Genomic DNA, 20,195 nt, shown 5'->3' with positions numbered 1-20,195 from the left:
ACAAGAAAATTTACTTGTAAAACAGAAAAATAAATTCATAAAGAAAGTAAGGAATAGGATTGATGCAGCCCTGACCCTTACCAATCACTAAGTCTGTTAGTCTCATTATTATTATAATTTTATTGCAACACAGTTATAGTGACTTTTGCAAACCCTGAACATGGAACAATTAACTATTAAATGAACATCAGGGTTTCCACCAGGTCTATGTGGGCAGTCACTGCTGACTGCGTAATCAGAATACCTCTGACAACATCCTTTAATTTCCGCAAAATGTCTATTATATATAGCAGACAGTCAAGATGAAGCAATGAAATATTAAGTTAAACAAATTGTGTGCATACATCTTTAAATTTACCTTTAATAGCACCATAAAATTTACTTAAATAAAAAGATCTCTTATAAAATTTGGGATTGGATACACCTATCTGGCACACATCATTAAGGGGCCCAACATCCCTTCACCTATTTGCTAGGGGAAACCCTGGTTACTATGAACTAAAGTCTTCACTCTGCAGCATGCACACTGTTAGCATGAGAAGTCTGGGTGTACTAACAACATCAACTCGGTGCAGTACTTACTTTTGCATACTAAAAACATTAAACAGAGATTTTATAGAAAGCATTTTATATTACAGTAAATATATTCAGATTAATAAACTTGTTCAGAGTTTGGCACAAAGACAATTACAAACAAGATATGTGTTTGTCAGAAACATTATGTCCCCTTCTGTGCCGCTTTGAAGCTATATATTTGACCTTGAAAGATGACCTTGACCTTGACCTTTCACCACTCAAAATGTGCATCTCCATGAGATACACATGCATGCCAAATATGAAGTTGCTATCTTCAATATTGCAAAAGTCATGGCAAAATGTTTAAGTTTGGGCAAACACACAAACCAACCAACCAACAGACAGGGCAAAAACAATATGTCCCCCACTATAGTGGTGGGGGACATAAAAAGGTCAAAAATTAAAAAAAGAATGAGTATATTAGCTTCAGACAAACAAAATAACACTCCTGACTGCAAAAAAAGTAAAAAACATCAGTTTATTTATTAGCAAGTACACTGTAACTCCAATATAACGCGGTCAATGGGGTCCAAGCCGCGAAACAGCGTTAAAACGGATCCGCGTTATAAGTTTTGAGCTCATTTTCTGCAGGGCGCTATAAAAAAAAACAGGTATAGAATAGCCTATAATATAGGTCATGTATATTGCCATTCTGTGTTGACGCAAATACATGCATATAAACCGAATCGTATCGATAACAGTATAAATACCGCTTTTCTTATGTGCACATTTATCCGATAATCCAATAATATTGCAACATCACTTAAAAAATAATAATCTTGAACATTAATGACGATATATGTTTAAGAAATTCGTAAACACAACCGTACGCATATATGCCATTTTCAGAAGTGTTAAGAGTACAGTGCATTATGGGGCAGAGCTTTCATTGGACGAGCGACTTTAAATTTAGATTGAATGCAATACAATTCATGTACAAAAAATTGTTTTATTGCGTCATACGCATGCAAATAACGTGTTTCCCGGGGACTTTCTGATACCGCGCGAAAATGATAGTGAAACTCTGTTAACAATTACCGGTACACTGCGTTCGCATGTAAATAAATCGTCTGCATTATTTAATTTCTTATACACGAACTGAAAGATTAAAAGACATAATACTAGAATGATAATGAAATGAAAGAAAAAGTTGTTTTATACAATGGGCAGTATATTTCACAGCCGCTCATTTAATATAGTCAAACTGCAACCAAATCAAAGTAAGAATGTTTTAATCGTTTTGAATTACTTTAATTGTATAACTATTCCGCTTGCACTTAACTTATGGAAATTATCGCACTGAACCGCTCTGATGAGGAATACATGTAATAAACACTGACACGCGAGTTTTTCACACCTTTATTGACATTACACAACAGATTAACACCAATTAGCTGTCGGTGTTGTTTAACCTTGAGGCGATTATAATCGGTTCAACGGACGGTTGAATAAAGCAATCAACATGTGATTGCCGCCATCTTTGAATTGTCTGAAAATACATGAAGTTGCATAATACGGATTTGAATCAGAAATCAAATGGAATGTTGGAGAAAAAATGGGATCCAAGCACCCCCCGCGTTATATTGGATTCAGCGTTATAACGGAGCGCGTTATATTGGAGTTACAGTGTAACAAGAAATTTCAATAAATAACTAATCTTTTACAGGGCATATATTGAAACACAAACCACAGAAACAAAATGTCCTCTATAGAATATTCATTTTATCCTAATTTAATCATAATAATATAAACAAATAAAAGCCATACAATAAATATTTTCAACAAAAAATAATTAAATTTAAATAATTTATAAAAGTTATAATATACAAGAAAAATAAACATTAAAACAAAAGCAACATACTGGCCAGCTCTGGATTGACTCCGTAGTGAGGCAATAATTTCATCAACGGTTCGCTCTGTACGTTGTCCTGCGTCTTTGGCTTCATCCGCATGCTTCTTGCCTTTTTCACCTGAAATATAGAAGGGATATTTATTGGTTTTGGTGGATTATTTGGTTTTAATTTATCATTGTTCAGAGAAAATATGATCTTCACAAGTGGGGCAGCCACAAATGATAATATGTTTTTTTCTCTGATCAGGAGGGCATACACAATTGATAAAGTACCAAACAAAACAAATTTATTGTTTATTTTATGCATATAAACAATTTAAAGAGTTAACAAGGGTACTTTTTTACACACACAAAAGTCATTACTGCACAAAAATGATGTCATTTCACTGTGAAAGCATTGACATTAAAAATTATTACCAGTTTTAAATCACACATATTTTCCAATATACCACGACAAGCATAAAATAATAGGTTGAATTCTTAATCTTGCAAACCCTAATATTATCACAAATTCAGAATAATATGTTTAAACAAGAGATGTGTTTGTCAGAAACACAATGCCCCATACTGCGTCCCTTTGATTAATTTATATTTTTTTTATCATTTGGCAGGTACAGATAATTATCTCCCTTTAAAGCTTATTACTTCCCTTGGATATTCTTTTTATCTTTGACCTTGAAGGATGACCTTGACCTTTCACCACTCAAAATGTGCAGCTCCATGTGATACGCATGCATGCCAAGTTATATCAAGATGCTATCTTCAATATTGCAAAAGTTATGACCAAGGTTAAAGTTTTGGGACAGGAGCACACACACACTAGACACATACAATGACAGACAGGCTGGCCAAAAACAATATACCCCCGATCTTTCGATCCGGAGGCATAAAAAAAGTTGTTTTTTGGAAAATGATAAAAATTCCATATCATTTTACCATGTTCTTTTAGCACATTAAACGCAGCACAACGTACTGGTTCTACCCAACAGGGACCTATACAAACAAAGTGTGTTTGTATAGGTCCCTGTACCCAAGAACAGGACTCAATATGTCTCACTTAATATATAAACATAATAAAGCATTTGTATTTTTTTTTTTAATTCAAACTAAACAATTTTTTTAAGTTACCTGAAATTATTCAAGTGTTTTTTCAATGCCAGCACAATTTAAGCAAACTGTTTTATTAGAAACTAGTAACATATTGTTATTAATCATTTTATATAATCAATAATTGTAATTGCTTTAAATATGTTAATTTTGCATTTACCCAGGTAAGTGTGCAACTAAAAGTTGAAATTCAAGATTTATAAGTGAAAAATGAACAACATTGCTTATTCTCAATTTCATCTCAAATTTCCAGTTCAGTCAAAGTTTCTTTCTGTCCCAACAAATAATTATAAAATGTCTGTTTATCTTCATAATCTGGAACAAATGTCAATAGTAATTATGTATTTTAATTTAGTAATTAGTTTATTGGTCAGAGGTTTGCAGTTCTGTATGTGTAAACAAGATTGACTTCTGTAACTTGGCAAACAAAATACTTCTACAGATTAAAACAAATCAAACTGTTGATATCTCCAAGGCATTTGAGAACTCCATGTGACTTTAAAGTAACCAAGTCCAGTTGTTGATGCAAACCCTTTCTCGGCCAAAGGCAAAGTGAAAATGGCTATGTGTAACCAGCATGAAACCAGAACAGTGTGCAAGTAACTGATACTGCTAATCAGTACCTTTGGGTCGAAAATGAAATCTTTGTAACTTGAATCTAATAAAGAAAGGTCTTAAATTCAAGTAGATTTTCTAAGCAACTACAAAGGCGTCGAATTGCGTATCTGAGTGGTTAACCTTAAAGATTTAAGTAACTGAGTCCAGTTGTTGTTAACATTACAAGCACAAACCTTTCCCCTTTTTCCCATCTTTCTTGATTTCCACCCCCCGTCTCCGCGGTGATTTTCTCATCTTGTGGACCGGTTCAGCGCCAGGAGAGGCAATTTTCTTGGCTTCCTCCAGCATGTCATGAACAGACTTTGCCTTGAAAATAATTTGTGGATGTCATGTTTTTGTGTTATGAAAGTTATAATCATTTGCCATATTGCAAAATCATATTGACTACTGAAACATTCCTGAATTTGGGGGACAGGTTTGTAAATTTTGCTTAATTACTTTTGGAAAACAAATGGTAAAATTTGTAAAATGTGGCATAAATATTTAGATTTTACACCAATATTCATTTTTAGCATATTTTACTGTACCTTTTGTCATTCATCGCTCAAAGCCATTCAGTTATACATGACTAAACCTATCACTTTCCTTCAATAAAGTGATTATAATGAGTAGTCCCCAATTTAAATGACAACAACACAAGAACAAATGCAAATTATTCCAAGAGGATGCAAAGATTCAGGATCACAAAAAAGGTGCTAAAAAGAGTAGGGATGGACTTGTTTAAAAGCAGGGAATTATTTTGACACTTATCATTAAGAATTTTTAATACAATCTATACATGTGCTCGTCAAAAATAATATATTAATGTCCACACAATTTTTTTCATTATTTATGAGGACCTGCAAACATAAACTCAGGGGCAAGAAAAAGGAGAAAAGCTCAGACTACTCTGCTGTTTTGCTTTTATTTAGTTCATTTAAAATGCACTTTAGAAACACTTTATAATTGAGTACCGCTTCTGAAATGGCGCCACTTTTTCGCCCTTCATCTCCCCCAGTTGGAACAACCAGCTCCACGCCACTGTGCTCTCGCACGGCTGTCATCACATCTTCAAGGTCACGGTCAATGTCAGCGATGGCTGAGGCATATTTATCATACACCTTTGCGTCCGGTAGAACAATCTCCTCACTTTGCAGAGAGTCTGCTCCACTTCTGGCGCCACTTCTCACTGTGAAAAGAATTACAGTACTTTGTATGGTTGATAAAAATCCCTTTAATGATCCCCTAGAAGGATTGCTGGACCACAAGGTTCACACTACATCCATTTCATCTCGGAGATGAGGCATGTTGGCAAAGGATACACATGATTATACCTCCTTGACTTACCCTATACATTTATATAAACTTGAACATCAAACAACTTCACTGATTTTCTATAGACAACAAATACAATAATTATTGTTAAACTACCCAATCCCAGATAAGCATAGTAAAATGAAGCTCTCTATTATTTAAAAAAAAGTTTTTGTCATCTAAAACAAATTATAGTCAAAACATGCATGAAATAAAACAATGTTTGCATCATTATCATGCATCTACCAAGAAACGAAAAATTGCATCTGACAATAACCACATGATTGCCATTCTGATGTGAGGCTATTGATAAACGCTGACAAGCACTCTCATGGTTCAGTTCCTACACATCTGAGCTTTTAATCAGTTTGTATTGGCTGATATACAACTATAAAGGACAAAAAATAAAAGCTACTGCTTTGTCACAAACTCCACTTATACACACATACTGTCAGGAATGTTTATGGAAAAATAACTCGACATCAGGGCTTCAATGGTGATAACAATTTTGAAGTTTTATTAAAGCGAGGCTAAAATAAACAATCCACTTTATACCTCCTCTGACCCTTCTTTTCAGAGTCGACTTGGGCGCCTGTTTGGGCGGTCGTACAGCCATGGCCACTTTCCTCGACGTTCCCTCGGATCCCAGAATTGCGGGCTTTTTCTGCGGCACACCATCATCCTCAAGGTTAGGTTCCAGAGGCAAGTTTGCCTCGTTTGGAGTGCCCGGGGTGTCCGAGCGCACCAGGTTAGCCTTAAAGAGAGATGTTGCTGATGCTGTGCATTTAGTTCATTTTTGTTCACCTGGAATTTTGTTGATTATTAAATGATATGATAATGACTTTAAAATTAGTGGATTGGTTTGAAAATGTATTATATAAATCTTTGGGCATAAACATAAGATGTATTTTGTATTTAACTACAGATAGAAAACTGTTGATTCCCATTTGCATGTAGATTTAGTCTTTGGCAACTAAAAATTAAAAGTCGGTACTCTGGATAGGCAATTATATGTTGCTTTAAAAATATAACAAGAGCACCGCATAACGGGTGCCACGCTCAGTTGTGGGTGCAGTTTTGAATATATGAAAGCTTGTCAGATTTTTTTAGAGGTCACAGTGACCTTAACCTTTGACCTAGTGACCCTAAAATGGGTGTGGCATGTAGAACTCATCAAGGTGCAGCTACATATGAAGTTTCAAAGTTGTAGGTTGAAGCACTTAGATTTTAGAGCCAATGTTCAAAACCTTGACAAAATATCAATGTTTTAGCACGATGCGGATGCAAACGACACGACGACGGACACGACAAGCTGGCTATGACAATACCTCAGTTTTTCTCTGAAAACAGCCGTGCTAATAAAATGAAGATTCAAAATAATTTACTTCACAATTCAGAGTTCATGATATCAATGTTCTATTGTCATCTGAATTTATTTTGAAAACATAAAATGTGTTTGATGTAGAAAATCGTTGTTTTGACAGGTATTTTAACTTCAAGTGGTATAATACAAAGGTTAAAAGTATCTTTCCACTTGATTGGGCCATGAAATACAAATGCAGTTGGCTTGTATCTCAGAAAGATACATCTATTGATAGCAATTAGCAACCGTAATAAAACACACCATGGTGAGAATGCCTGATAAGATCAATAATTTGCAGCTAAATCGCTGATAAGGTGTCAAATACAACACTGGTGCACTCCAGTAGAAGCTGGTTGTAAATTGTGGGCAATAGAAGGATTAGCAATGGTAAGTTTTAGCCAGACAGACGTAACATTGCTTGAACAGTGAATTTTATTGTGAAATTAGAACGTACATCTTTTTCATGAATGTCGCGACAAATTGCCTCATATTGGGACGCAGGTACAAACACCCAAAAAGCAGAATGTCTGGCATGCTTTATTCAGCCTCTACTGTGGATTTGGAAAAAAGTCACCAGAAAATGTATGTGTATCTTCAGAGGGGGTAATCATGTGATAGTCAAGATGGCGATGTCCATGCCGAGACAGTTATTTTTCGCCGTTTTATACCCTTTATTACTTTTGTTTATTTTTTAAAGTAACAATCACGCTCACAAATATCGAATATTTCGTTAAATAAAGCTAACCCATAAAAAAATCAATGTTCCCTTTAGCAAAATGCAAAATTTCAACGTTAGATGTTTTCTGGTAGAATTGATTTAACAAGATAAAAAATGCTCGTTTTTATTTTTTTGTGGCCACAAATAATTCCATTTATATCTCCCATGAAATATCCGAACATTAACGGGCAAACACGAGATTGGATAGGGTAAGCGTCAGAAGCATGACGTAGCTCTCATGAATAATCATTCTGTGAAATCAAAATGAATTCTGGGTAGCTGGAACTTAGCGAATGCAAAAATGGCTTGTATAAATTATGCAAATGAACGCAACCCGAATATATCCGATCCTGAGTCGAAAGCGAAAGTAGATTACATCGTGGAACGATATTTAGATATTTAGATGCTTAAAACTTGCCGAATGCTTGTAATATAACGTTTTTACATCAATGTTACTTGTTTTTAGGGTCTTCCTATTGTAATTAACCATTGTATGGTACTACTTGTTGTCTAATGTTTTTATATAGCATAATACAGTAGCCGTATGTATTGGTGAGCGTGAAAGTGACTTTAAATGATGCTCACTTTCCAGCCATATCAGTAAAAAGGTGATTAGCGTTTATTTCGTATTTAAGTTCGCTTTATATCTCGACTTTACTCCCCGCAAATTTTCTTAGTGGAGCCCTAATAAGGTCATACCGCTAAGAAATTTTGCAGCGAGTAAAGTCGAGGTATAGAGTGAATATTACTATGAATTAAAAGCCAGTAACTTTCTTCCTAATATGGCTGGAAAGTGAGCGGAATTAAAAAAATAATACAAGTAATTAAGGGTATAAAACAACAAAAAATACCTGCCTCGGCATAGCTGTCGCCATCTTGTTTGTCAGGTGATTACCCCCTCTGTCTTGTGGCAGTATCAAAACTTAATTTCTCCACACAACTTTTTGATTGGCACCCATGTTTTAATTTCACATCTTGTATTTATTGCCTTGAGCATGTAAATAGACTGCTTTTACTTAAATATTGTATATACATGTATTGTTATTTTTTCAACTACATTTATTCTATGTTGTCTTCTAAAATGTCTATCATTCAGTCATATTTTATTATGTTGAACTCTAAAAGAGGAAAAAATTTACACAAAATCTAATGTGGAATTGACCTTTTTTAATATTAAATTTAAACAATCAGCATTCCTCTGTTCTATCCCCTCTCTGTGAAAGTTCTCAAGACATTTTCCTGAAGACATCAAGTACTGGTTTTACCCAAGAGACAGACTCTAGAGTCTCAATAATCATTAAGAAATAGAATTAACGCATACCTCTTGTATTTCATGAAGAGCCAAGTCCCCGCTCTCTTTAACGGGCCTTCCTTCCATGATAACCTTCAATGTATTCACCTCCGAGCTGAAAAATTTACAAACACATATCAGCATTTTGTGACTTATACGCACGATGATCAACAAGTATTTATGCAAAACACATATTCTTTAAACAATATATTTTTTTTAAATGCCATATTTACACATTGTTAACTCCAAACAATGTTCTATTTAATATGGCATACAATAAAGAGATTCTGGGCAAATCAAGAACAAGGGTATGACGTCATGTACAGATATGACATAAGCATACTTTTAATAATTTACCGTAATAAACTCTAAGATTTTGAACACGGACTAACAACTATTTTTTTCCATGTCCGAAAATTAAGATATATTCACAAAATACAGATCTCATAAAATAAAGAGTAAAACATACAGGTATTCAAAAATTTAGAGACACTAAAATATTGCATTGATGATCCGATACCATACAGATACTATACATTCATAAATAGTAATATCAGATTGTTACTGTTAATATAAGGAAAATAGAAATCTGACGCATAATCATGAATGAAAAATAGAACCTTTTCCTTGTTGGTAAAACTCCAAGAGAGGTCACCTTCGCTTCCCGCATAACTGAAATAATGATAATACATTTTATGGAAAAAAAACGCACAACAAAAAAACTACTTTTCTGCAGGGGAAAATAGGAAACAAATTATGATCTTTATGCACCGATGACAAAATAATCTTCAAAAAAATTCATGGTTTATGTTGCTTTTTAAATGGCACTGATTTGTTAGACATTGCCTGAGGATAATAGCAGCTTAAGTCTCTTAGTTCACAGGTTAAATGTTAGACATTGCCTGAGGATAACAGCAGCTTAAGTCTCTTAGTTCACAGGTTAAAATTATCACTTAAAATTTATGTTACAACTTCATTATATTAATTTTACTAAACATGCCATTTATTTAGATTATTTAACCAATAATTTTGGAATTTAACAAATGAGATCTTTCTTTAAAACCTTATAATTGCAGCCTTATTTGTAACATGAAAATAATACGCTTGCGCTAATCTCGGTTAAAACAGACTTCATAACTTTTGAGAAATTTGAGACAAGCATAAAATAAATTACATGCCAAGACAATTGAGATTGTTGTTTCAGTTGACTTACTGACGCTCTTTGGTACATGGGCTAAATTATAAAATTCCATTCATGTAATGATATGTTGATACCAGAAAATAGTCCCAACTCAAGCAGTTTTAGTTATTGGATATTCAATAACATTAAAAAAGGCAGACAGTATAACATCTATTTTTTTTTTTTCAACTTTAAGCATCCATTATACAACAAGAGATGTGTTTGTCAGGAACAGAATGCCCCCTACTGCGCCACTTTGAAGCCATATATTTGACCTTTGACCTTGAAGGATAACATAGACCTTTCACCACTCAAAATGTGCAGCTCCATGAGATACATATACATGCCAAATATCAAGTTGCTATCTTCAGTATTGCAAAAGTTATAGGCAATGTTAAAGTTTTCGGATGGACGGACGGACAGACTGACTGACAGACGGATGGACTGACCAACTGCTATATGCCACCCTACCGGGGGCATAAAAAAACAACCTTATTAATGTTTGAAAAATTATTTGACTGTTTATGTATATAGTTGCTTTTAGGGTATATTAAAATACCTAAAACAAACTAGTTTTTATGTCGCAGTTATACAATTCTTCTGGTTTTGATAAAGCTGCATACCCTGTGTTGTGACAGTGTTTTCCCTGGTGTAAGGGTAGGTCCTGACTTTGTCGTCAGCAAAGTCTTTGAGATTTCCAAACTTGTCCAAGGGGTTGTAGGGTGGAATATTTGGTATTAACATGAACTGTGGGGCCTGTGGAAATAATAACAATAATTATTATATTAGATATCAGATATCACAACATGTATGTAATAATCAAACAAATCATATGCACAATATAGAATGAGATTTCACTATAAAGTATTCAAAGATAAAGAACCTCTTGCTTCTTCATATACATTGAATAGCTACAGTATTGAACTGCTAACAGACATGTACACTACCTGACCACATATACATTGAATAGCTACAGTATTGAACTGCTAACAGACATGTTCATTACCTGACCACATATACATTGAATAGCTACAGTATTGAACTGCTAATGGACATGTTCATTACCAGACCACATATACCTTAAATAGCTACGATCACAAAACTGTTACTTTGTTCCATCTAAAGCAATGACTTCTTATTATAATTAAACAAGACAGTGTCAATAGAGCAAGGGCCCGGGCCCACCATGCCACTTATGTCTCCAGTGTTGTTTTTATGCCATTTTGGGAATGGGGGCCACTTTTGATTGAATAAGCAAAAAAACGTGTTGTTTTGACTAAAATTAGGCCATAAGAGTTGCTATTTTGTTTGCTTAAAATTACTTCATAATTAGGAATAAAATAAAAGTGTTTTAAATATTATATTTACTAGGGTTCAGCTTATAGAGGTGAATTGAAGATGAACTAAATATAGAAAATTGTTTATATTTTTTGTGTGTGGAAACCTTCAATTGGGAATTTTTAGGTCCCACTTGGGAAAAAAATATACTTGGGTCCCTATATAGACCCGGAATTTGAACATAAAAAAGCACCCTAGTCTAAAACACTACTTATGCCAAAAACAAACTGTTTTGTGGCCAAATTTTACTTTTGACCTCTAAGTGTACCTTTGAGGTAGGGAGATGGTTGTTACACAAAACACATCATGAACTAGAGATGTCTCCATAGGATGACATATGCCCCTGATAGACGCTTTGATAGAAGTTATGAGCATTTTTCTAAATCTTAATGCATTTTTCGAAACCTAAATTCAAGATCAAGGTCAAAATGTGTGTGCATATGGAAAAGCCTTGTTCATATACACATGCATACCAAATATGAAGGTTACATCTGAAGCTACATAGAAGTTATGAGCATTTTTCAAAACCTTAATGCACAGTGTGACGGAAAGACGGACAGGCGGACAGTGCGATCACTATATGCCATCCTTCGGGGGCAAAAAAATTACATGTGCCAAGTGTTGTAATGGTTTAAAAGTTTATATTGATGCAAATTTATTTGAAAAATCGGTTCAGACTGCATGGCTACTATATGCCACCGTATTGGAAGGGCAAAGGAGGGGGGGGGGGTTAAAAAACACACATATACTGTAACTGAAAATATAACACAACATTTCCCTTATTTACCTTTGGTTTCATTTTCAGTAGGTCATCATGGAACACTGGCTCTAACTTGATCTTCTTTGTTCTTTTTTGGGGTACAAAAGCTGGCCGTAACCTCCTAATGAACAAAAGATACATTTAAGATGTTAATATGTTACTGCTTTTCGTGTCGTACGATTTGTTTCCTTTTTCCAAATCCTATTCATATCTATTGTTCTTTAAAAGACACAAATTCAAAAACTTTAAAAAATATTTGTTGCCATCGCGTTTCAATAAAAAAATTACACTGGAGTGTGAAGTTTAATTTAAAATCTTTGGTAGCAAAAATAAAGAACTTAAAAGTAAAGCTTTACCTAAATTGTTCAAGTACAAAAGGGCACATAATTATCCTCAAAGGCAGGTCTGCAGAGTTATGAGCCTTCAGGTCATTTACATTACAAATCACATTGAAGAACAATGTGGAGTCTTAATTAAATACATGTACATGTAGTAAATAATTGTAAGAGATATAAACTTGTTGCAAGCAAACTTTATCCAAAATTTGTCTAGTATAAATAGGGCTTCATTTTCCAAAGCTCAGGCTTGAGTAATAAGCCTTGATTAAATGGCTTAAACAATTACCACGCTGGGTATGTGGATACTTTGATGGCACTCTGATACCAGATAACAACAAAAGCCACGCGCGAGAGGTAAGTTCATCAGTTTTTTAAAAAGTTATATCATAAAGATAAGTTTTTTAGACAAGGCGCATGGTCAAGTTTATAAATGGTATCATTTTCTATTGCAAAGAAAAACTTCAGGGAAGAATGGTAGATTTTTCCCCAAAAGATAGTAAATTTGGTCGGAAAACCGCATAAACTGGATGAACAGTAAACATTTCAACAAAATAAAACTACTTAGAAATATTGCAAGAAACTGTTTGATATTCCAGCATGTAGAGTAATCAATGTGCTTCAAATACTGAAATTTTGATAGTATTAAAAGAAATATAAATGAAGATAGAGCATGTTTTAATAGGTGGTATTCATGAAGTTGCGGATACTTTGATTCCCGATATAGGGCACTTCCGATAACAGAGACTTTCAGCTAATTGGGTACTCGGATAACCGAGTTTTATCTTCTACCTGAAATGCATTAATGTACATTATGGCTATTCTTTCCAAACATTTTGACGTACGAATCAATTTGAATTGTCAAGCTCGACACATTGGGAATCTAAGCATAACGTAATTACATACACATGTAAAATATAACCAAAGGCATTGTTCATTTTCAAAGGTCTTATTACTATTAATTTATATAATTAATATTATAAGTGCAAATTTTAAATAAGATTCAAATGCTTATTTCTGAAGTAATATATTTCAAGTGACGACCGAAAATAATTGTCTAAATAATAAACTTGTTTTTAAGTGGTAAATTGAGATTAAGAGGATTGAAAATACAACGGATCATGTGGATAAACACGACTGTGTTCAATTGAATTTATAGCAGGACTCTAGATAAGGGGAGCAAGGGGTCTTAAAGCGGCCAATACACCTCATAAAATCCTTTGTCATTGGTGCTCATTAGAATCGCATCATGAAGACGATACTAATACTTAGCCACAAAATTTAAAAGAGATTGGAAAACTCCCTTTATATTGAGCTCTACTAATAGGAAGCACTTCACTTTACACTTCCCTTTCCCTTTTATTATTATATGCCAAATGGATAAGAACATGTTTCGGTAATTCGTTTTTAATTTACGTCAGTACATACATTTGTATTTATTGCCTGCTTAATATAGCAGTATTCCACAGGGAATTCTGCATTTCTGATTCACTAAATAGTGTGTTATATCTGGTAACAAGTGTTGAGTTATCTGGAATCGAAGTGCCATTGTCTTTGAGATGATCGGTAAAAGAAGTGTCCATGAAACTTTGGCATCCAACTCTTGAAACATTTGAATTTCCTCAAATACGTTATTCAACTAAAATTTAACATGTTGTAACATTAATGGACATATTGATCTTTTATTTCGATTAGTTGGCACGTTCTTGATTTATTTCCAAGTATCTTTATTTTGTTGAAATACATACTGATCATCGAATTCATGATGATTATCGATGAAATTTTATCTCTTTTTTTTATTATCCACTGTTTTTTCACGAATTTCTTGCTCTGCAATACGAAGTACTATACCATTAATCGACCAAACAATGTTACATGTCTGAAAACCGAATGAACAGACCATAAATGCAAAAAAGCTGTAGAACTCAACTCTCGCACGTGGCTTTTGTTGTCATCTGGTATCTAAGTGCCATCTGTTATCAAAGTATTTGTATACCGGGCATGATTACACCTGAGGATATTTGTTAAGTTTTAAACCAAAATCTTAAAATTTTCTGAGAAAAATATGGAATTGTTACATGCACACTTCATCAGTCAACAAGCTGCTATAATTTAAAAAAACAAATACACCTTCAGTTAATGTTACTTTGTTATTTTTTTTGTGACATTATATTTAAATCTTTACCTGGAAGTATATTCTTCATTGTTGATTGGCTTCCTTTGTTCTAATTCCTTTTTAATGACAATTTCATCAACTGATTTTTTTGCAACATCATCAAGCTCATGTTGTAGAGCGATCTCAACCATTCTGTTTGTTCCATAACGAAATGTCCGCCTATCATCTCGAAGGCCAGACAAAAATTCTTGGCTCCCCATAGCAATTTCTTAAATCTGAAAAAAAACCTGATAAAAGGAACCAATATCAAATATTTGATTATATGAGATCTTGAAGCAAGTTTTGCTTTTGATTGTCTGTTGCTGTTTTGGGCTCAGGTGACATCATTTTGGCTATTTGAACTTGCAGGTATTAATTGAAAGTTTAAAAAATTGATAATTTTCATTAAAATATTATTATCTTTCAAGTAACACAACACAATAAATACAGTACACAAATGACATTTATCGATCCTACCGTTATCGTGTATCACGTAACAGAATTTCTGTAGTACTGCAAACAATGACAAAATAAATGTTTTACCTTCAAAGATTAATTTAATTACTGTTACATATACATCAAAATTGTTCATTTACAGCGTTTTTAACCACGCAAATCCGATAGTTCCATTCATACCAGCAATAACATTCACTACCCGTGTGGTTATCTGGTATCAGAAGACATTACACCCAAAAGGGAAAAAAATAGACTAAAGCCAATAATTTTTGGCATATATGTTAATATTAAAAGATTTGATAAAATTAGCGTCCATTCGAGGATGGGTTTATGACCTCTGAACATGTGTATATCACTTGGCGCTTTGTTGAGTACTCAGCTCTTACATTACGACGAATTGTATGCAATATTTTCTGCAAAATGGGAGCAAGTGAAAGTTGCTTGTTTTTTATATCAAACAAATGTGTTAACACAAGTTAAGTTGTCTGCTTCACTTTGCAATTTATGTGGAAATTAAATAAAGTTGAATAAAATGCATGGAATATGGATACATTTGGATTATTTTAGTTGAAGTAAGATTTTGAAATGCAATTATATCTGTTTTCCTCATTTTGGTTGTGTCTGTATTTATTTTCAAGCATAGTAATGTTAGTGAAATAAAATACTTGGAGCACATAGGTGTGAGGTAATCGCAAAAGCCTTGTTTTTAATGTAAACAAATATATCGATATCCAGAGACCCTCCATATGAGGGAGTCGTATAATATTTTGTATTTGGCAACTAAAAACAATTACAATAATTACGTTATGCATTTGCACATTTTGAAGTTTTGAACTTGTCTTAATATCTTTGGAAAATCCACTAGAATATATGGCTGCACTTATACAGAATCCAATTTACAGCTATGTGTGAAAGGTCTTTGTGAAATAGGTTGATAGGTGTTCACTCAATCAATGGTTTGAGTGAAATTAAGCATTTAATATAATCCCATACCAAGCTATCAATAACCTTGCATATATAGTGTCCTTAAAATAAAACCAACATATTTTTTAATATGACACCAATAAGTTAAGTATATTGCAACTACCATCCAAAGTATCCTTCAACTGACTTATCAATCGTTTTACCCTGCTTGGTAAGATTATTATTTTATGGGCATGATCATTTTGTAATTATTTATTGAGGCATATATCATTGTTTTACATTTTTTAAATATAATTAATAAATTGTATTTTCTCAAGTATCGAAACAAAAACAAATTGTCAACATCGTCTTAGAATCTCTCGTCAGAATGTCATTAATGTGCAGAATTCTTCGCGAAAATATATTACAGAAAAGGGGCACCTTGACTTTTGCTTATTTTGCATGATCGAAATGCGCGTATGGAACAAACTTTTTGTTTTAAAATATATGTGCTCTTAAATATTGCGCATCATTTAAACTCTTACAATGTCAACCAGTAAACAAGAATGTCGTCTGTTTACATTCAGAATCCATCAGCCATATTGTTTACGAGTTGCCGTGGAGTAAAGTGTATTTTGCGGCTTCGACTTTTCACATGCCACTTAATAAAATGGACATATTTGTATGGTGAAAATTACATTTTGAAAACCTTTTGAAACATATTCAAAGATTAAACACGATTTCACGAACACAATAGTTAGTGAACGCGAACTGAAAAAAACATGTTGGAAGTATGTGTGTCTGTGTGTATTTTGAGGCTAATAAGGACATTTTTCGCATGAGGCGGCACTGTGAGATCATCCGACGTGAGTCCCAGTATGCCGTTGTAAATTACTTACTTCAATCAAAAAGTTGTAGCAAGCGTTAAAGAAGAATGTTAAAGTCATGTTGGCTTTTACTGAAATATATTTATTTTTGGTTTGTCTTGTTATGGCGTGTGGAATGGACGGAGAACCCAAAAAGAAACTTCGCAATTCCGGTAAGCTGTGATCGATGACCACAAAACTCGCAACGGTAACTTCTCTGTTTTAATGAATTGGCACAAGTACGTTACCAACATGCCTAAACAGCCTTTATTTGATCTAGGACAGACCTCAAGGAACAAAATCTTACACGCAAACTCTTTACTATTCAGTCTCTATGCTCGGAACCATGCAGTGATATCTTTTCGCGGGGGCTTTGAGACCACCAATAAAACTCACACGCGCCGGACGTGCAATGGCATAATGCAAATGCTCTCCTGACGAATGCTTTCTTGAAAAGCATTTTCCACATGAAGCTAACGTTGAACTAATACTGCTCGCTATAAATAGATGAAGGGGGTTGTGATACACAGGCAATATTATATACCTAAATAAAACTTTGAATAATCCTTTATGTTATAGATTTCTCACGAACACAGTTTATACAGCTGTTTGCAGTGTAAAATTATTAGATAGCAATTTTTGAAAATGACAGGGGAAACAATAACATAAGTCGCAGCAGCTTAGTAGGACAAGTGCCTCTATAATGTTCTCTCAAACGCTGACATACGGACCTGACTTTCTGTAATTCCGCCTCTTGTCCGTCTAAGCCTAAGGTCACCCGTCCTTCATTGAGTTCGTCTTTCAATTTTCAGAAAGACTGCAAATAACTTTTGCTACGGATTTCTTATTCGATAGTCCAGTCCATTCTTTTAAATAATCATGTGAAAATTTACAGTAGAGAAAAAGCATTTATTAATAGAATGTGTAGTCAAGCTGATGGTCAGACATCAGCACCGCCGACCACCGATAAAGCTCTTGCATAAAAAACACTTAATTTAGTGATACTTGCATAGCAAACCTACATTCTATTGACATCATTATGCTACGCAAACTGTGCCTTTTTGCTCCCGTATAACGCGCAACCTCCGCAAGAGATTCGACTTGAACCAGCAAAGCTGAATCAAATGTGAGAGCACGATACGACAACTTTGCGTGAAGATTGGCATATGCGATGAAATCCACCGCATCATCGTGGGAACTTGTCGGCAAAAATATGTTTTCATAAATATCGATGAGCTTACTTAAAATCTCTTCGAATGCGGATTGAACATCAACAATTATTGTCACCTACCGGTGAAACCGGACTTATGGTTTGCGCTCTGTCTGTCTGTCACACCTTTCTGGATCCTGCGATAACTTTAAAAGTTCTTCATATTTGTTCATGAAACTTGAAACATGGATAGATGGCAATATGGCGATTATGCACGATCATTTCATTTTGTTCCTACGTCAAAAATTCTGGTTGCTATGACAAAATAAACTAGAAATAGTAACAAATAGACTATAAATATTGCTGAATATAGTGGATCCTGCGATAACTTTAAAAGTTCTTCATATTATTTCATAAAACTTGAAACATAGATACATAGCAATCAGGGGCGTAGCTGCTATTAGGCACAGCTGGCCCGGGCCTACAATTTTTTTGAAACATGAAAAAATGAAATGCTTCAACTTCGAAAAACGCATTAAAATGTTGACCTTGAGGGGGATGAGGTGTTAGAAATCTGGATTTCATATTGATATAATCCTCAGAAAATGGATTCTGGTCGTGTTCAAAGGACATATCTTCCAATTATCAACTATACTTCTTTCTGACCGCGGAAATTTAAAATGGAGCACTTGCACCCCCGTATCCCGATCCATTGACTGAATCCGGAAGTGTTCGGTCCCTTGATGCAGAACAAAAACAAAATTTAGTTCTCTGACATTGAGATAAAAAAAGTAAAATATCAAAGAAAAACAGGCCAAAGTCTTAAATTTTCTTATCTTATTATTTGTCTAGATATGCTTTAAATCTCACCACAGGCGTTATAGGATTTAAAAAATTTCAGGGGGGGGGGACTCCCCCATTTTATGTATCATACCGGGCCTTCACCTAAAAAGCTAAAAACAATTGCTAGCTACGCCTCTGGCAATATGGAGATTATGCACGTCATTTCATTTTGTTCCTACGTCAAGAATTCTGGTTGCTATGGCAACAAATAGACTAGAAATATTGCTAAAAATGGTGGAGTTTCATCGGTAGGGGACTTGTATTGCTTGGCAATAGTCTTGTTTAATCAGTAAAACGGTAATGACGACAAAAGCGATAGAATAACGGTTAAAATGACAAGGCACAAGTCGCCTTCATGTAATTGGTTTAATCAACCCGTCGTGTCATTGTTTGAATTTCCGTGCGGTAGACGATGTCACCCCGTTTGCCCAATCGGGACTCCTCGGACAATTCCGCCATATCGGCGATCGTCTCTCGGGTGTATTTGGTGGAAGGATATGTCTAACGCCTCTAGGCGGAAGCTATTACACGGAAAATATAGTCCGGGTTACACACCATTAAATTTGCACTTAATCAACCGATAATATAGATATATAAGGACCAATATCGTTAAGGAGTAATATAATAGAATATTTATTAATGTTATTGTTTAAAATTAGATATTTTGCATGCAAAATATTCAAATTTTAATAAAATGCTAAGAAAGCCAATTAGTTGTTTATTGAAGGGAAAACATCAACATTATTCAAACTTAAAAGAATCAGTATTTCTTAAATTATATTCATTGCAACATTGCTGATGTTCGGCTGCAGGCGACAAACTTTGAGATTTAATCAATATGTCTATGTTCTATACCATCAACAATCGTACAACACTGTACAGTGGTACAGAGAAAACTCTTCGATGTAATATAAGAAATGGTAAACTCCACGTTGGTCCCAATGGCATTATAGTGACCAGCCAGGCAGTCACAAACTGTATATTTCATGAAATGGAATGAGTGGGGCTTGATTGAATTTGAAAAACGATTCTTTCTGTACATTTGATGATGGCAACCATACAGTACTTCTGGCAGATATTGTTTATACTTTATCCTAGGCATTTTAATTCCAGATGTTGTTATAATCCCGGCCAGGCAACTAGCTTTTCAAAGCCTTAAACAATCCAGTGCCATTAAAATTAGGGACAGTGTAACAATGTTTAGTTTTGTAATATTAATATATTAAGGCATAACTTTGCCCTTGGAAATGAACTCAATTCAGAATGGCCTCTCAAAATAAGACATACTGTATTGGAAATGTTAAAACTGAGCTGTGGTGTTGTTAAAATTTATACTATTTATCTTTTAAGAAACTTTAAGATACATATCACAGGCATGCCCATGGTTTTGG

At 34.2% G+C, this 20,195-nt stretch overlaps 1 protein-coding gene across 8 annotated transcripts in view; it reads right to left on the bottom strand.

Annotated features, from left to right (window-relative positions):
* The window catches only part of LOC127878913 (uncharacterized), a 134,738-nt gene that overhangs the window by 103,751 nt on the left and 10,792 nt on the right, over positions 1 to 20,195 (bottom strand). For 6 of the 8 annotated variants that reach the window (XM_052425455.1, XM_052425453.1, XM_052425459.1 and 3 more), the window contains exons 2-10: positions 14,617 to 14,822; positions 12,124 to 12,217; positions 10,622 to 10,754; positions 9,439 to 9,490; positions 8,849 to 8,933; positions 6,002 to 6,200; positions 5,107 to 5,321; positions 4,327 to 4,459; positions 2,438 to 2,546 (exon numbers count right to left, since the gene is read on the bottom strand). In XM_052425455.1, the coding sequence (XP_052281415.1) occupies positions 2,438 to 2,546; positions 4,327 to 4,459; positions 5,107 to 5,321; positions 6,002 to 6,200; positions 8,849 to 8,933; positions 9,439 to 9,490; positions 10,622 to 10,754; positions 12,124 to 12,217; positions 14,617 to 14,807 (1,211 nt within the window). In that variant the 5' untranslated portion in view covers positions 14,808 to 14,822. Of the gene's footprint in view, positions 1 to 2,437; positions 2,547 to 4,326; positions 4,460 to 5,106; positions 5,322 to 6,001; positions 6,201 to 8,848; positions 8,934 to 9,438; positions 9,491 to 10,621; positions 10,755 to 12,123; positions 12,218 to 14,616; positions 14,835 to 16,490; positions 16,592 to 20,195 lie in introns of those variants that run through there. The other 2 variants (XM_052425454.1, XM_052425456.1) reach the window with 2 other exon arrangements.

This window comes from Dreissena polymorpha, chromosome 4, assembly GCF_020536995.1.
Source record: "Dreissena polymorpha isolate Duluth1 chromosome 4, UMN_Dpol_1.0, whole genome shotgun sequence".
NCBI classification, from domain to species: domain Eukaryota; kingdom Metazoa; phylum Mollusca; class Bivalvia; order Myida; family Dreissenidae; genus Dreissena; species Dreissena polymorpha.
Note: the sequence above shows the minus strand (reverse complement) of the source record. Positions and strands in the feature narration are given on the sequence as shown.